Below are 18,805 nucleotides of genomic sequence, written 5' to 3'. Positions count from 1 at the left end.
GTTCCAATGAATCACCTGAGCAAGGGTGTTGTGCCTCTGCTTGGAGTCTGTCTGCGCGATCTTCTTGCAGCAGCTGAGGATGGGATCTATTGTTTCATCTGCTTCCTTGCAGAGTCTACACTTGGGATTTGTCATTGACTTTTCAATTCTGGCTTGGATAGCCTTGGTTCTAATGGCTTGTTCTTGGGCTGCCAGAATCAGGCCCTCCTTTGTCTCCTTTTTCAGAGTCCCATTTGTGAGCCACAGCCATGTTTTTTCTTTGTCAACTTGGCTCTCAATTTTTCCCCATGGAGAGCTGCCTCTTGCAATTATTATTATTATTATTATTATTATTATTATTATTATTATTATTATTGATCCTCCCACCCTGCTTGCTACTCACCTCTGTAGCGACCTGACGAGGGCTTTGCTCACCATCACAAGCCTGACCGTCTGCCTCCGTGTCGAACTGGCTCAGCTTCATCCACAGGTCCAGGGCGTTGGGGGCGGGAGTCAAGGGAAATCCAAGAAGGCCGTCCTCTGCCTAGAGCCAAGCAGCCACCAGCCCTCCAGCTGTTTGACCACTGCCCCAAAGCCATGGCACTCCGAACGCACCCACTGCCATTCCTCACAAGGCTTGGCTTTTATAGAATCCTAGAGTTGGAAGAGACCTAGTGGGCCATCCAGTCCAACCCCATTCTGCCAAGAAGCAGGAATATTGCATTCAAATCACCCCTGACAGATGCAAAGATTCAATGAAACTTTCAAGCAGAGGCTGGATGGTCATCATTCGGGAGGGATCAAATTATGCTTTCCCTACAGTTGTGCCTGTATCTTGGGAAGCCAGACCTGGCCACGGTGGTCCATGCTCTCATTACATCCAGGATCTCTTGTTACATCCAGGATAGACTACTGCCATGCACTCTACGTGGGGTGGCCCTTGAGACTGTTTGGTAGCTTCAATTGGTCCAGTGAGAGGCAGCCAGTGAATCCTAGAATCCTAGAGTCTAAAGCCTTAGTGTGTTGTGAGACGTTTTGTTGCCAAATTTGGTATGATTTCGTTCATTGGTTCTTTTGTTTTTAAGGTACTCATTATGTTCTGGAACAGCTGTTCCAGGAGCTCCAGATTTATCTGCTGTGTTTGCATGTTTGTGTGCAATCCCATGCTTGGGATTTCGTAGCAGGGGGTTTCCTGTTATAATTTGCATTTATAGGGTAAGCCACCTGCCAGTTATAGTTAGGTTCCCTGATCCCGCCCCTTTTTGAGTTTTGGATGGAACAAAGCCATTTTGAGTTAGTTCTCACAGAGAAGCCTTTCGCACAGGACATAGAATGAAGTGGCTCCTGTAGAAAAGCTTCGTCTTTTACAGCTTGGCCGGGGTTATACAGCCCTACAGCTTGGCAGGGAGACATACAGCCACAGCTTGGCTGAGGGACTCCAGCCAGCCATCACTGGGAAGTGAACATCTTCCTCCTCCTGGAAGTTCTGCAAAGTCTCTGTTTGGTAAGGGCCCTTCGCGGCAACCATAAAGCAGATTGGACCAGGTGTAGGGGTCCCACGCCAACAGAAGAGAAGACAGATTGCCCAGGTAGAGGTCGGGGATTTTCCCAACAGTGAAAGAACAGTTGCCTGCCTTTAGACTAGCCTATAGACCGTTAAGAAAGCTTGAAAGTACCTGTTTGTTTCATCAATAAAGAACTTTGTTGGATTTACTTTAAGTACTCCTGGTCAGTCGCAAGGCCGAACGGGGTATAGGGTTACAGCCTGTGTTGGATGGGGTCGCACTCCCCTTGAAGGCGCAGGTTCGCAGCTTGGGTGTGACCCTGGACTCATCGTTGAGCCTGGACCCCCAGGTGTCAGCGGTGACCAGGGGAGCATTTGCACAGCTCAGGCTCGTGCGCCAGCTGCGCCCGTATCTCGGGAAGTCTGACTTGGCCACGGTGGTACACGCTCTGGTCACATCCCGCCTTGACTACTGCAACGCTCTCTACGTGGGGCTGCCCTTGAAGACGGCCCGGAAGCTTCAGCTGGTTCAGCGCGCGGCAGCCATGTTACTAACTGGAGCGGGATGCAGGGAGCATACAACGCCCTTGTTGTCCCAGCTCCACTGGCTGCCGATTTGCTACCGGACCCAATTTAAGGTGCTGGTTTTGGCCTACAAAGCCCTAAACGGCTCCGGCCCAAAATACCTTTCGGACCGCATCTTGGCCTACGAGCCCACGAGGACCTTGAGATCGTCTGGGGAGGCCCTTCTCTCGATCCCGCCTGCCTCACAGGCACGCCTGGCGGGGACGAGAGAGAGGGCCTTCTCAGTGGTGGCCCCCCGGCTGTGGAACACCCTCCCTGCACACATCAGACAGGCGCCCTCCCTTATGTCCTTCCGAAAAAGCCTTAAGACATGGCTGTTCAAGAAGGCATTTAATTAAGTGCTATAACAATGTGGTAAAGACGACTGGAATGGAACAAGGAATATGAGATTGGTTATGATTCTACTATGAGACGAAGCGGATTATTTAGTGTAACTTTGTAATTGTTGTATTGTTAATATGTTGTTGTAATTGCCTTTTTGTAAATTGCCTTTTATATGTGTTGTACACCGCCATGAGTCGCCCTAAAGGGCTGAGAATGGCGGTTAACAAATGCATCAAATAAACAAATAAATAAATAACATTCTAAAGACTCTGTTTGGGGGAATCCAAGGGCCTTTAATCTGAGGCAGCCCCAGCGTCCCGTTGGGCACAAAGAATTTATGTCCTGTGTACAGTCTAATGCACAGGCCCAGCGTGCGACAGCACACATTACGCACAGAACATTTTAATATAGATGGATAGAGTTTTCACCAATCAGCTCTCCAGTCTGTGTGAAGCTCTCTCTCTCTCTCTCTGTAAATGACTAGATTGGACTTGATGGCCCTTGTACTCTCTTCCAACTTCAAGATCCTGTGACTTTGCTTAGTTTCTGGAAATGGATGAGAGTGTGGAGGAGGGATTTTTGAAAGAACAGTAGAGTCACTGAATCTGGCTGCTTCAGGAGAAGGGTCCCAAGGGTCCCCGGGACCACCCCCTATACTCACAACTCCAATACCAAAGCAACACAAAGGTAATCACCCCCAACCCCTGTTCTGTCCCATCTATAGCTCCCCACACACAAGGCAGGATATTTTGAGGACCAGGATGAGGATGAGGAAGCCAAAGGCCGGCATGTAGACCCCGATGGAGACGAAGCGGGAGAGGGAGGTCCCGAGGGTCCCCGGGACCACCCCTCTATACCCCAACTCCAATACTAAAACAAAGGTAACCACCCCCAATCCCTGTTCTTCCCCATCTATAGCTCCCCACACACAAGAGAGGATATCTTGAGGACTAGGATGAGGATGAGGAAGCCAAAGGCCGGCATGTAGACCCCGATGGAGACGAAGCGGGAGAGGGAGGGCAGCAGGTAGAAGAAGTACGACTGGTGGAGGCGCTCCAGCAGGTTGTTCAGCTTCCGGAACATTCCCTCCAGGGTCCTGAAGGGAAGGAGAAACATTGTAGGGGCTCCAAAGCCTCCTGATAGCCTCTTTTTGTCCTACCAAAGGACCTGGCATTTCCCTTACAGAGCATGTGCCTCCTTCCCAACCTGAGCCTGCCTCAAGTAAGTCGCCCCAAGTTCCATTCATGAACTGAGGCCAGGTCGCTCTGTGTGTGTGTGTGTGTGTGTGTGTGTGTACTCACGCGCCCATGGTGCTCATGTCGAACTTGTACTGGCGGAAGCTGTTGATGCCGCGCACGGTGACGGCCTCGATGTGGTAGCGCAGGAAGAGGCCGTGGTCCCCCTGGGGCCGCCCCGAGCCCTGCTTCAGCACCATCAGCAGCAGCGTCTGCAGCGAGTGCAAGTAGGCCGGCAGGGAGTCCCAGTCCGAACGCTGCAGCTGGACGGGAGGAAAGGAAGAGGGTCTGAGAGTGAGGCAGGGGTCAAAGTGGGCCCCATGCGCCCCTCCAGGAAAGGAAAGAGTTTATTTATATATTTATTTACTTATTTTGGTTGCTTCTACCCCGCCCTTCTCACCCCGGGGGGGACTCAAGGCGGCTTACAAAAGCGAGGCACAATTCGATGCCCGCATCACATAACAGCAAAGGACAATAACATCAATTAACAAGACAGCAATTCTAGCAATAACGACAATTAACAGACGACAATAATTATTATAGGCAAAAACAACCATAAAACCAATAAAGCAATAAAACCAATACAGAGTTCCCTGAACTCCGTTCTGAAAGTAGAAAGCCTCAAGTCCAGGCATGCGCTAACTTGGGCTCTCCTTCCAGGTGTTTTGGACTTCAACTCCCACAATTCCTAAGAACCTCAGCACCCTTCCTGCTCCTGAGACTAAAAAATACAATGGAGCAATGGAAAAGATATCACTAAACCAGGCATGGGTCAAACAAAGACAAAGCCAGCGGACCTGATGGGATCCCTTCTGCTATTCAGTACTATCCCTCTGTCAAGAGAGCTTTGACAGATGGACATCCAGCCTAAAAGGGCCCCTCTGTACCAGGCATGGGCAATCTTGGGCCCTCCCTCCCGATGTTTTGGACTTCAACTAGCACTAGACGTATTCAAAGCATTTGATTGCATGGAGTGGCCAACACTAAAATGTGTTGAGACTCAGCGTCTGTCTCATGCACCTACTACTTGTAGTAGGAGGAAACGTAGCTTAGAGAATGATGAAGCTCAGCGGCAGCTGAAAAGGATCAGGGATTTGTTCCTAGAGACGACCGATGAGGAGGATTTTGCAGGCTTTACTCGCGAGGAGATGGAGCTGGATGATTACAGAGGTGTAAAAAGAGTAGCCAGCAGCTCAAACAGCGATGTAGGATCTGTTGCTAAACGCCTGAGAGATGTAGCAGATTGTGGGGAATTTGACAGTGAAGAAGAAAATCTGGATTGGACTAAAGTGCAAGAAGTCATGGATGTCCTTAACGCCCCCACCTCAAGCGATGAATTCCAGGGGTTTCAGGATAGTTGGGATGTAGATAATTCCTTGCAGGATGGAGCACGGAGTGCTGACTGGCAACAATGGCGCAGCATGGATTCACCTGAGGAATTGGACCCAGCTGACAGTAACTCCAGCGATTCGGATGAGATTTAAGCAGAAGTTTGGGGACAGACTAATCGCAGAGTTCAAAGTGTCGCATGCCGTGTGCCTTGTGTTAACTCCTGCCTGAGTTCTTGTTGCAGCTTCGTGTTATCTGATCCGGTGAACAACTCTACTGGTGCCTGACTCGTGAGTCTTCTGTGCTTTGACCCTCGGACTGCCTGACTACGCCCCTGCTTAATCCTGTTAACTTCGTTGGACCGCTCCTCATGAGGATTGCTGTATGCTGTTTCGTTGGCTTTTGGAATGGACTATGTTTTTGTGCTGAAATCAAGCCGTTTGTTTTAGTTAAACTCTGACTTTCCTTTTCGTCAGCCAAAGCTGACCGGGACTGGTTTGTTTACTTCTCTGCTGCCTGCAAGCCTCTTTTGTTTACACCTCTGAAGTTAAGAGTCTCCTTTGTTTTGCTAATTGACATTAAACACTTTCATTTAACTCTAATGCTGCCTGTTGAGTTCCTGCCTGGCCTGGGTCTTGACAAAAATGTATCATGAATAAATCTGGATTGGGAAGCAGAATAATGGGACTAGTGAATCAACTATATTCAAATAGTTATATACAGGTAAATGATGGAGTAACCAATAGAATAAAAGTAACGAGAGGGACTAGGCAGGGATGTCCTATGTCACCAATATTATTTGCAACCACAATAGAAATATTAGCAAATGTAATTAGGAATGGTGATAAATTAATAGGGATCAGACAAGAAACAGATAAAATTAGCCTGTTTGCCGACGACACAATTTTGACTTTAAAAAAGCATAACAGAAAAAATGAAGATAATAGGAGAACATATAAAGAAATTTGGAGAAATAACAGGGCTGAAAATAAATTGAGGAAAAAATCAGAAATGATTTTATTTAACTACACAAAACAAGAAGAGGAAGGTTTCAAAAATCAGAGGGAAATAAAAATAACTCTAAAAGAAAATATAAAATACCTAGGAGGAGGAGTAACTAAGAACCTAAGTGAGATGGAAAGGAAAAAATTAGAGGTATTAAGGAAAGAGACAAAGAAAAGATTAGTTGAATATAACAATATCTTGGTTTGGCAGAATAGCCTTATTTAAAATGAAAATCCTACCCAAAGTAAGCTTTATATTTAGAATGATACCCCTCAAAATTTCTGTAATTGGATTGAATAAATGGCAGCAATTAACAAATAAATTTTGTAACAACGGGAAAAAAAAATAAAAGAATAAAGAAATGTTACTGGTACAAACTACAGAAAGAAGGAGGACAAGGACTACCCAAAATCAAAAGTTATTACGAGGCGAACCAATTGAAACATGTGGAGGAAGGGATGCTAAACCAAGCTGACACAGGCTGGATGGAAATAAATAATAAAGTTATAGAAATGAAAGGAAAAAAAGGGACTCTTCCTTTTCCCCCTCAGCTTAAGCGGCTGAGAAGGAAAACGAAAGGGCCTGAGGCTGTTAGGAGTAGTGAGAGTTGAAGTCCAAAACACCATGAAAGAGGGATGTTGCCCATGCCTGCTCAAGTCCAACTCTTAGGGGCTCCAAGTGTCGTAGCACAGCAAGTGTCAGAGGATTCGTCAGAGGATGAGGGGAATGATGGGTTTCAAAATGAGGAGTCTGTGAGTGAATGGAGAGAACTACAGGCGTCAGATCGGAAAGAACTGCAAGCAGATGAATCTGACAAGGTCCCTGCTTTGGATTCCAATACTGGTTCCCAGGCAACCGAGGAAAGTGGAAGTCCTTGGGCAGATGGGGAGTTTTCTTGGGAAACTAGGTTAGGCCTGAGAACAGAGGGAGTAAAAAACAGACAAGCGAGGTATTCCCACAGAATCCGTGGAAAGACCTAGGAGTCCAGGTGTGTTCGGCATGATATTATGAGTGCCTGGACAGGTTTAAATTGGAGTAGTTTGGCTTCAAGCTTCAAGCTTCTCAGAGGAGACTTTGTTAAAGGATGATTTTCCTGTCTATTCAAGTTTCCTGCTATGGTTCATGTTTTTGTCTTGTAAGGGCGTGCCTTGGAAGAAGCTCCTGCTTTCTGGTTTATGGATTCATGTTTGAATAACTCCTTTAGATTTCAGTTCACTTGACTTGATGTACTTTGCTATTTTTGAATTACTGCTATTTTGTATTCAAAATTTATTATTTTATTTATTTCAGGCATTTCTACCCTGCCCTTCTCCCCCCGAAGGGAGGCTCAAGGCGGCCTCACACAAGCATCATATGATGCTATCAGCATATAAACAATCAAAAATTACATTTAAAACCGTAAAAGTCATTAAAAACATTATACAAATTCATTAAACAATAAATTAAACATGCCAATTAAAACCCAGTCCATTGACCCTTTTGGAAATGCCCCCTTTCCCCCCCTTTGTACCTGCTTTCCTTCAAAAAAAAATTCTAGATAGTGCTGGACTCTGGTGTGGTGCTGGCTGAAAAGGGTTTCCAGGGCCAGAGTGCAAGACCAAGGGCCTCACAGATCAGACCAAGGAGGAGACCCTCTTTTGCCTGAGGCCCTGCAGAGTCTGTGAATATCATAGGGAGGAGGGAGCATGCATGGGGTTGGACTGGATGGCCCATGAGGTCTCTTCCAATTCTATGATTCTATGAGTTGTAGGCTGATTGACAACTGGAAAATAGAGGGAGAAACCGTGGAGGCCGTGACAGACTTTGTATTTCTAGGTGCAAAGATTACTGCAGACGCAGACTGTGGCCAGGAAATCAGAAGACACTTACTTCTTGGGAGGAGAGCAATGTCCAGTCTCGATAAAAGAGTAAAGAGTAGAGACATCAGACTGGCAACCAAGATCCATTGCCTAGTCCAAGCCATGGTATTCCCTGTAGTCACCTACGGATGTGAGAGCTGGACCTTAGGGAAGGCTGAGCGAAGGAAGATCGATGCTTTAGAGCTGTGGTGTTGGAGGAAAGTGCTGAGAGTGCCTTGGACTGCGAGAAGATCCAACCAGTCCATACTTCAGGAAATAAAGCCCGACTGCTCATTGGAGGGAAGGATAGTAGAGGCCAAGATGAAGTCCTTTGGCCACATCATGAGAAGAAAGAAAAGCTTGGAGAAGACGATGATGCTGGGGAAAAGGGAAGGCAAAAGGAAGAGGGGCCAACCAAAGGCAAGATGGATGGATGGCATCCTTGAAGTGACTGGACTGACCTTGAGGGAGCTGGGGGTGGTAACGGCCGACAGGGAGCTCTGGCGTGGGCTGGTCCATGAGGTCACGAAGAGTCGGAGACGACTGAACGAATGAACAACAACAACATGAGTTGTAGGCAGGTGGCCATAGCTGAGGAGGAAAAGGCCTCCTTGTAGGATCAAAGACTAGCTCGCCCCTCACCCCCTCAATAAAGGACAGAGTGAGAGAACCTTCCAAGGAGAAAGGGGGGAGAAGATGGTGACAGAAGTGAAGAAGCATCAACACTTATTAATAGAGCAATGAGGGCCAGAGAGAACTCTGTAGTGTAGCTTCGCTGCTTTCGTTTCCTAGAACTATGCAGCGCAAGGTGTTTTGCTTCCTGCCTGCAAGGAAAGGTCACTTCCCCCTTCTTCCCAAATATCCTTAGCGTGCCTTTATTGCCCTTTGTTCAACAAGGGAGCATAATGGGACTTCTGTCTGCCTCAAGATACCTGACACAAACAGGCAAAAGAGCCAGCATTAGGGACCCTTCTACCAAAGATAGTAAAATAATAGTAATAATAATAATAATAATAATAATAATAATAATAATAATAAAAATGTATTGTCGAAGGCTTTCATGGCTGGACTCAATAGGTTCTTGTGGGTTTTTCCGGGCTATATGGCCATGTTCTAGAGGCATTTTTCCTGACATTTCGCCTGCATCTATGGCAATCATCCTCAGAGGTAATGAGGTGAGGTCGAAAAAACCCACAAGAACCCACAAGAACCTAATAATAATAATAATAATAATAATAATAAGCTTTATTTATACCCCACCCAATCTCCCAACAAGGGACTTGAAGTTGCTTACAGTCATAAAAACACAGTAAGTAAACATAAAACAAAATAAGTAACATATCAAATTATTATACAAAACAAAATGAACCTTTATTGTTAAGAGATTTTAGGTTGGAGTGCTCTAGGTTAGTGTGTTCTAGACCAGAGGTCTCTAGGTGTAAAGAAGTTGATTATAAATTGTATGATTTTAACTATTTGTGTTTGGATGGTTGCACTAATGCTGGAGCGGCCTAGCTGAGAGGAGTGCGTTACCATGGAGACGATGCTGTAGAGAAGTGGGAGGAGCTTAGAGGGGAGAGTTTGGACAGTTTAAGTTCAGTCAGAGTTAGGGTTTAGCAGTCAGGAGTTAGAGTGAGGAGTTGAGAGAGAAGGAGAGGAAAAGGTGGCTGAGTGACTTCTGAAGCAAAGTTTCGAGGCTTTGGAAAGCCGGTCTGGCTATTGAAAGTTTCTCTGGCTAGGGTAGCCGAAAGGGGGAAACATAGCCGGAACTCTTTAGTCCAAGGAGAGGCTAAAGAATAGCTTATTTAGAATTTGATCTAGGAAGGATCAAATAAGGGAAATATCCCTGTATTGATACTTTGTCCGAAGCAAGTGCTCTATGTCAAGAAGATACTGTATAACCTGAAAGAGTGTAACATTCATCTAACCAAGCATTATTCTGAGTTCCATAAGAAAAGTTACCACTTGCAACCACACGCTTTGTGCTCAATAAACTTGTTAACTTTTGTTTGAAGACTGCCTCACCTCCCTTAATTATGCGTCCAGTGTGCCATTTCTCCCAATAATACCTCACATCACACATTGGTGGCACCATTAAGAGTAATAAATAATAAATTGTCCCTCCTCTCTCCTAACTGCGTTACACTAAGTTTTAAGGTTCTAAGCTAGAACAGTCTTTCCACAGCTCTTCTTTTTGGATTGACGCACAAAGAATCTTTTTTGCTTTAGGTTATAATGATCTAAGTTGGGATGTTCTAGGTTGTGGGGCTCTAGACCAGAAGGCTCTTGGTGAGGTTCTGAGAAGAGCACTTTCCTCGCCTTAAAGTAAGTTGTTTTCTTTTCAAACCTTACCAGAGCCTCCTGCATATTATTTTCTCTTCAATTTTTCCCACCATATGCTCATATATAGCACTGGCTACACTGCACTCTCTCTGCTATGGATCCCAAATATTCGTACAGATAGATAAGTGGTCAGTTCATGGGCAGAGCAAGGGTTTCTTCTGTAGGTCTCACAGCACCACTGGAGACTTGGGGTGCAAAGCCCTTCAGAGGTCCATCCTCTGCCCCTTGGCCAGGTCTTGCTGCCCCCTCCTCTCCGTCTCGCCTTGCACTCACCTTTCCTTGGATGGTGCAGAGCAGGTTGTTCTTCTGGCAGAAGGAGTAGAAGAGGTTGACCAGGTCCAGGTTGGGCAGCTGCCCGTTCAGCCCCTCCAGGGCCACGTCGAAGCTGGTGATGACGTCGCTGCTGAGCTCCAGGGAGAGGGCCGCCTGGATGGCCCCCGCCCGGCCCAGCATCCCCGAGGAGTGCAGCTCTGCGGAGGAAGCAGCCCGAGGGGGGAAAGGTCAGACGGGCAAGGGGGTCTCGGCGCTAGGGATGAGTGTTGGGAAGGTGGGCTTATGAACAAAAGACCCTCCTCATAAACATATAGCAGAGTAACTTATTAGTGGCAGCGTGACCAAGCATCAGGATCCAAAAGTGGTAAAAAGAACACAAACACAATGTTCTCTCTTCCATAGGAGGATTTTCTTTGTAGTAAAATAATATAGTTGCACTATTTACTTGCTTACTATAGTTCTATACTGCTCTTCTCAGCCCGAGAGCAATTCAGGGAAGTTTACTAAATGGCACGATTCGATGCCACAATAATATAAAAACAGTTAAAAGCATATGTTGTTGTTCATTCGTTCAGTCGTCTCCGACTCTTCGTGACCTCATGGACCAGCCTACGCCAGAGCTCCCTGTCGGCCGTTACCACCCCCAGCTCCCTCAAGGTCAGTCCAGTCACTTCAAGGATGCCATCCATCCATCTTGCCCTTGGTCGGCCCCTCTTCCTTTTGCCTTCCACTTTCACCAGCATAATTGTCTTCTCTAGGCTTTCCTGTCTCCTCATGATGTGGCCAAAGGACTTCAACTTTGTCTCCAGTATCTTTCCCTCCAGTGAGCAGTCGGGCTTTATTTCCTGGAGGATGGACTGGTTGGATCTTCTCGCAGTCCAAGGCACTCTCAGAACTTTCCTCCAACACCACAGCTCAAAAGCATCGATCTTCCTTCGTTCAGCCTTCCCTAAGGTCCAGCTCTCACATCCGTAGGTGACTACAGAGAATACCATGGCTTTGACTAGGCGGATCTTTGTTGTCAGTCTGATGTCTCTACACTTCACTATTTTATCGAGACTGGACATTGCTCTCCTCCCAAGAAGGAAGCGTCTCCTGATTTCCTGGCCACAGTCTGCATCTGCAGTCATCTTTGCCCCTAGAAATACAAAGTCTGTCACGGCCTCCACGGTTTCTCCCTCTATTTCCCAGTTGTCAATCATTCTTGTTGCCATAATCTTGGTTTTTTTGACGTTTAGCTGCAACCCGGCTTTTGCGCTTTCTTCTTTCACCTTGACTAGAAGGCTCCTCAGCTCCTCCTCGCTTTCGGCCATCAGGGTGGTGTCATCTGCATATCTGAGGTTGTTGATGTTTCTTCCAGCAATTTTCACCCCAGCTTTGCATTCATCAAGCCCCGCACATCGCATGATGTGTTCTGCATACACGTTGAATAGGTTGGGGGAGAGGATGCAGCCTTGCCGTACGCCTTTCCCAATCTGGAACCAGTCTCCTGTTCCGTGGTCAGTTCTGACTGTTGCTACTTGGTCCTTGTACAGATTCCTCAGGAGAGAGACAAGGTGGCTTGGGATGCCCATCCCACCAAGAACTTGCCACAATTTATTATGATCCACACAGTCAAAGGCTTTAGAGTAGTCAATGAAGCAGAAGTAGATGTTTTTCTGAAACTCCCTGCCTTTCTCCATGATCCAGCATCCGGATATTGGCAATCTGGTCTCTCGTTCCTCTGCCTTTTCTAAACCCAGCTTGAACATCTGGCAACTCTCGCTCCATGTATTGCTGGAGTCTTCCTTGCAGGATCTTGAGCATTACCTTACTGGCATGAGAAATAAGGGCCACTGTACGGAAGTTGAAGCAGTCTTTCGCATTTCCCTTTTTTGGTATGGGGATATAAGTTGATTTTTTCCAGTCTGATGGCCATTCTTGTGTTTTCCATATTTGCTGGCATATGGCATGCATCACCTTGACAGCATCATCTTTTAAGATTTTAAACAGTTCAGCTGGGATCCCGTTGTCTCCTGCTGCCTTGTTGTTAGCAATGCTTCTTAAGGCCCATTCAACCTCACTCCTCAGGATGTCTGGTTCTAATTCATTCACCACACCGTCAAAGCTATCCTCGATATTGTTATCCTTCCTATACAGATCTTCTGTATAGTCTCGCCACCTTCTCTTGATCTCTTCAGCTTCTGTTAGGTCCCTGCCATCTTTGTTTCTTATCATACCAATTTTTGCCTGAAATTTACCTCCAAAAGCATATAACATCCATAAAAATTCCATAAACAATAAAATCAATAAAGACATAAGGTTGTTGTAGGTTGTCAATGTTTTAATTCAATTATCCTTCTATGTTTTATGTTTAATATGGTTATGTTTTTAATTTATAGTTATACTAGCTTTACCCGCCATGCGTTACTGTGGCCAACCTTCTTTCCCTCTTTCTCTCCTTCTTTCACTCCTTCCTTCATTTCCTTTTCTTCTTTCCTTTCTTCCTTCTCTGTTTACTTCCTTCCTTAGCTTTTTGCTCCCATCCTTCCTTCTCTTTATTTCTTTCCTTCCCTCCCTCTTTCTCTCCTTCTTTCTCTTCTTCCTTTGCTCTGTCTTTCCTCCCTTCCCTTTTTTCTTTCCTTCTCTTCCTCTTTCCTTCCTCCTCTCTTTTTATTTTCCTTCCTCTTTCTCTCCTTTCTTCCTTCTCTATCTCTTTCCTTCCTTCGCTCTTGACTTCCAGACTTCCTTTTCTTTCTTTCTTTTCTTCCCTCCCTTTCTCTTCTTCCTTTGCTTTTTTCCTCTCTTCCCCTTCCCAAATTCCCCTTCTTCCTTCCTTCGACACACTCCCTTCCCCTTCCTTCTTTTTTCTATCTTTCTTTCCTTTCCTCTTTCCTTCCTTTCTCCCTTCTTTCCCATCCTCCTCTCTCTTTATACTTTCTTTCCTACCTTTCTTCTTTCATATACCTTCTCAACTTCTCCTTCCTTCCTTCATACACCTTCCCTCCCTCCCTCCCTTCCTTTCCTTCCTTTCTCCGTTCTTTACCATCCTCCTTCTCTCCCTTTCTTCTTTCTTTCCTTCCTTTCTTCTTTCATATACCTTCTCAACTTCTCCTTCCTTACTTCCTTCATACACCTTCCCTTCCTTCCTTTCTTCCTTTCTTCTTCCTTCCTTCCTTTCTCCCTTCTTTCCCATCCTCCTTCTCTCCTTTTCTTCTTTCTTTCCTTCCTTTCTTCTTTCATATACCTTCTCAACTTCTCCTTCCTTACTTCCTTCATACACCTTCCCTTCCTTCCTTTCTTCCTTTCTTCTTCCTTCCTTCCTTTCTCCCTTCTTTCCCATCCTCCTTCTCTCCCTTTCTTCTTTCTTTCCTTCCTTTCTTCTTTCATATACCTTCTCAACTTCTCCTTCCTTACTTCCTTCATACACCTTCCTTTTCCTTCCTTCCTTCCTTCCTTTCTTCTTCCTTCCTTCCTTCCTTCCTTCCTTCCTTCCTTTCTCCCTTCTTTCCCATCCTTCTCTCCCTTTCTTCTTTCTTTTCTTCCTTTCTCCTTTCATATACCTTCTCAACTTCTCCATCCTTACTTCCTTCATACACCTTCCCTTCCTTCCTTTCTTCCTTTCTTCTTCCTTCCTTCCTTTCTCCCTTCCTTCCCATCCTCCTTCTCTGCCTTTCTTCTTTCTTTTCTTCCTTTCTTCTTTCATATACCTTCTCAACTTCCTTACTTCCTTACCTCCTTCCTTACTTCCTTCATACACCTTCCCTTCCTTCCTTCCTTCCTTCCTTCCTTCCTTCCTTTCTTCTTTCTTCCTTCCTTCCTTCCTTCCTCCCTTCTTTCCCATCCTCATTCTCTCCTTCTTCTTTCTTTCCTTCCTTTCTTCTTTCATATACCTTCTCAACTTCTCCTTCCTTACTTCCTTCATACACCTTCCCTTCCTTCCTTCCTTCCTTCCTTCCTTCCTTCCTTCCTTCCTTCCTTCCTTCTTCCTTCCTTCCTTCCTTCCTTCCTTCCTTCCTTTCTCCCTTCTTTCCCATCCTCCTTCTCTCCCTTTCTTCTTTCTTTCCTTCCTTTCTTCTTTCATATACCTTCTCAACTTCTCCTTCCTTACTTCCTTCATACACCTTCCCTTCCTTCCTTCCTTTCTTCTTCCTTCCTTCCTTTCTCCCTTCTTTCCCATCCTCCTTCTCTCCCTTTCTTCTTTCTTTTCTTCCTTTCTTCTTTCATATACCTTCTCAACTTCCTTACTTCCTTACCTCCTTCCTTACTTCCTTCATACACCTTCTCAACTTCTCCTTCCTTACTTCCTTCATACACCTTCCCTTCCTTCCTTCCTTCCTTTCTTCTTCCTTCCTTCCTTTCTCCCTTCTTTCCCATCCTCCTTCTCTCCCTTTCTTCTTTCTTTCCTTCCTTTCTTCTTTCATATACCTTCTCAACTTCTCCTTCCTTACTTCCTTCATACACCTTCCCTTCCTTCCTTCCTTTCTTCTTCCTTCCTTCCTTCCTTCCTTCCTTCCTTCCTTCCTTCCTTTCTCCCTTCTTTCCCATCCTCCTTCTCTCCCTTTCTTCTTTCTTTCCTTCCTTTCTTCTTTCATATACCTTCTCAACTTCTCCTTCCTTACTTCCTTCATACACCTTCCCTTCCTTCCTTCCTTTCTTCTTCCTTCCTTCCTTCCTTTCTCCCTTCTTTCCCATCCTCCTTCTCTCCCTTTCTTCTTTTTCTTCCTTTCTTCTTTCATATACCTTCTCAACTTCCTTACTTCCTTACCTCCTTCCTTACTTCCTTCATACACCTTCTCAACTTCTCCTTCCTTACTTCCTTCATACACCTTCCCTTCCTTCCTTCCTTCCTTTCTTCTTCCTTCCTTCCTTCCTTCCTTTCTCCCTTCTTTCCCATCCTCCTTCTCTCCCTTTCTTCTTTCTTTCCTTCCTTTCTTCTTTCATATACCTTCTCAACTTCTCCTTCCTTACTTCCTTCATACACCTTCCCTTCCTTCCTTCCTTTCTTCTTCCTTCCTTCCTTCCTTCCTTCCTTTCTCCCTTCTTTCCCATCCTCCTTCTTGTTAGAAGTATTGTAAAATGTGCAAAATTATATTGTTCATTGTATGTATTTGGTTATATTTGTGTAAGTAAGTGTGTGCCTTTAATTGCTGAAATGCTTGTGGTTTGGGTTGGTCAATTGGGTGCAGGTGGATCTAATTACTGTTGTTATAATGGTTTGCATCTGCCTGCAGTCTTTGGATTCTGGGTCTTGGTCTAGGTCCTGGATTTGGTTGGAGGTTTTTTGTTTAAGGGTCTGATGTTTGATTTCTGAGTTTCCACTATGAAGCTTTAATAAAGCAAGCTTCTGCTGAAGAATTGTTATTTTTTATTTGAAATTATAACTCTGCTGACAGGTTATGGGCCCAGAACGCTGCATAATCCATGCGTCTGAGGTGATGTTTGTTTTTGAAATATGTGGTGGAACATTAAGAAGTTTTTTGAAGGCATTTTTGAGTCTTCTGCTCCTGGCTGCTTTGGTGAGCAGCGAGGTTTAAAGTGATAGCTTGCTGCTGAACACTTAACCTTGGAAGATTTGCCTTCAGAGAAATCAAGAAGATTTATGGCTTGCTATGTTGGAGAATTTGCCTTCTACGTGCCTGAGCAGCAAGGGCCAACTATGTTTGCTTTCCTGTCTTGCCTTGCACAAAAGGTTTTTTCAGCAAATGTTTCTGAAGCCAAAAGAAGAAGCAAACAGTTTGTGAGTCAGACCCTGTGTTTGAATTCCAGAGGATTACTGCAAAGTTTTGAAAGATATTGGACTGCTAGAAGCCAATTTTACTTGAAGAAGTGAATATAAATTGGCTGGGCTGAAACCCGGGTATACTGGGGGTCCTTTCTTTTTTGGTGCAGTAAGTATTTGTTTCTGGAACTTTGGGACTTTAAAGTGAAATACCAAAATGGCTTTGCCGCCTCTTCAAGTTGGTTCACTCCCTTTTGATAAACTATCTGATAGTAACTGGCTCAGTTGGAGCATCAGATTTAAAGCTTATCTTGTTTCCCAGAATTTATGGGACATAATTGAGAATTCCAGCAAAGGATCACCGCCTTGTCGGGGCGCTGGAGCTTGAGCACCTCAATGATGTCATGAGCGAAACCGTGAAGGGCCACCCAAGACGGGACGGTTGTGGCAGAGAGGTCAGACCAAGCGTGATCCCTGGGGAAGGCAATGGCAAACCACTCCAGTATCCTTGCCAAGAAAACTAAATGGACCAGTACAACCAGAGATATGTCGGTATGCCATTGGAAGATGGGACTCCCAGGTCGGAAGATGGCCAAAATGCTACTGGGGAGGAGCAGAGGATAAGTTCAACTAGCCCCAGATGTGATGACGCAGCTAGCTCAAAGCCGAAAGGAAGGCTAGCGGCCGACGGTACTGGAGGCGAACGACGAATCCGATGCTCTAAAGATCAACACACCATAGGAACCTGGAATGTAAGATCTATGAGCCAGGGCAAATTGGATGTTGTTATTGGTGAGATGTCAAGACTAAAGATAGACATTCTGGGGGTCAGCGAACTGAAATGGACTGGAATGGGCCACTTCACATCAGATGACCACCAGATCTACTACTGCGGACAAGAGGAACATCGAAGAAATGGAGTAGCCTTCATAATTAATAAGAAATTCGCTAAAGCGGTGCTTGGCTACAACCCAAAAAATGACAGAATGATCTCAATTCGAGTGCAAGGAAAGCCTTTCAACATTACAGTGATCCAAATATACGCCCCAACCACAGCTGCTGAAGAAGCAGAAGTAGATCAGTTCTATGAAGATCTGCAGGACCTACTGGATAATACACCAAAAAGAGACATTATTTTCATTACAGGAGACTGGAATGCCAAGGTGGGAAGTCAAATGACAACAGGGATCACAGGCAAGCATGGTCTGGGAGAACAAAATGAAGCGGGACGCAGGCTGATAGAATTTTGCCAGGAAAACTCGCTGTGTATAACGAATACTCTCTTCCAACAACCTAAAAGACGGCTTTATACATGGACCTCACCAGATGGTCAACACCGAAATCAGATTGACTACATCCTTTGCAGCCAAAGGTGGCGGACATCCATCCAGTCGGTGAAAACAAGACCTGGGGCTGACTGTAGCTCAGATCACGAACTTCTTATTGCACAATTTAGAATAAAACTAAAGAGATCAGGGAAAATACACAGACCAGTTAGATATGATCTCACTAACATTCCTAGCGAATATACAGTGGAAGTGAAGAACAGATTTGAAGGACTAGATTTAGTAAACAGAGTCCCAGAAGAACTATGGACAGAAGTCCGCGACATTGTTCAGGAGGCGGCAACAAAGTACGTTCCAAAGAAAAAGAAAACCAAGAAGGCAAAATGGTTGTCTGCTGAGACACTGGAAGTAGCCCAAGAAAGGAGGAAAGCAAAAGGAAACGGTGATAAGGGGAGATATGCCCAGTTAAATGCGCAATTCCAGAGGTTAGCCAGAAGAGATAAGGAACTATTTTTAAATAAGCAATGCATGGAAGTGGAAGAAGACAACAGAATAGGAAGGACAAGAGACCTCTTCCAGAAAATTAGAAACATTGGAGGTAAATTTCAGGCAAAAATTGGTATGATAAGAAACAAAGATGGCAGGGACCTAACAGAAGCTGAAGAGATCAAGAGAAGGTGGCGAGACTATACAGAAGATCTGTATAGGAAGGATAATAATATTGAGGATAGTTATGATGGTGTGGTGAATGAATTAGAACCAGACATCCTGAGGAGTGAGGTTGAATGGGCCTTAAGAAGCATTGCTAACAACAAGGCAGCAGGAGACGACGGGATCCCAGCTGAACTGTTTAAAATCTTAAAAGATGATGCTGTCAAGGTGATGCATGCCATTTGCCAGCAAATATGGAAAACACATGAATGGCCATCAGACTGGAAAAAATCAACTTATATCCCCATACCAAAAAAGGGAAATGCGAAAGACTGCTCCAACTTCCGTACAGTGGCCCTTATTTCTCATGCCAGTAAGGTAATGCTCAAGATCCTGCAAGGAAGACTCCAGCAATACATGGAGCGAGAGTTGCCAGATGTTCAAGCTGGGTTTAGAAAAGGCAGAGGAACGAGAGACCAGATTGCCAATATCCGCTGGATAATGGAGAAAGGCAGGGAGTTTCAGAAAAACATCTATTTTTGCTTCATTGACTACTCTAAAGCCTTTGACTGTGTGGATCATAATAAATTGTGGCAAGTTCTTAGTGGGATGGCCATACCAAGCCACTTTGTCTCTCTCCTGAGGAATCTGTACAAGGACCAAGTAGCAACAGTCAGAACTGACCACGGAACAACAGACTGGTTCAAGATTGGGAAAGGCGTACGGCAAGGCTGCATACTCTCCCCCAACCT

The 18,805-nt window shown here is 45.2% G+C and overlaps 1 protein-coding gene across 1 annotated transcript in view; it reads right to left on the bottom strand.

The window, feature by feature from the left end:
• The window catches only part of GPAA1 (glycosylphosphatidylinositol anchor attachment 1), a 46,290-nt gene that overhangs the window by 12,935 nt on the left and 14,550 nt on the right, over positions 1-18,805 (bottom strand). The window contains exons 6-9 of the mRNA XM_067467203.1: positions 10,416-10,612; positions 3,694-3,890; positions 3,335-3,488; positions 383-478 (exon numbers count right to left, since the gene is read on the bottom strand). Of these exons, the coding sequence (XP_067323304.1) occupies positions 383-478; positions 3,335-3,488; positions 3,694-3,890; positions 10,416-10,612 (644 nt within the window). The remainder of the gene's footprint in view (positions 1-382; positions 479-3,334; positions 3,489-3,693; positions 3,891-10,415; positions 10,613-18,805) is intronic.

This window comes from Anolis sagrei, chromosome 4 (assembly GCF_037176765.1).
Source record: "Anolis sagrei isolate rAnoSag1 chromosome 4, rAnoSag1.mat, whole genome shotgun sequence".
Classification (NCBI taxonomy): domain Eukaryota; kingdom Metazoa; phylum Chordata; class Lepidosauria; order Squamata; family Dactyloidae; genus Anolis; species Anolis sagrei.
The sequence above is the reverse complement of the archived record's forward strand: the minus strand, read 5'-3'. Positions and strand labels throughout refer to the sequence as shown.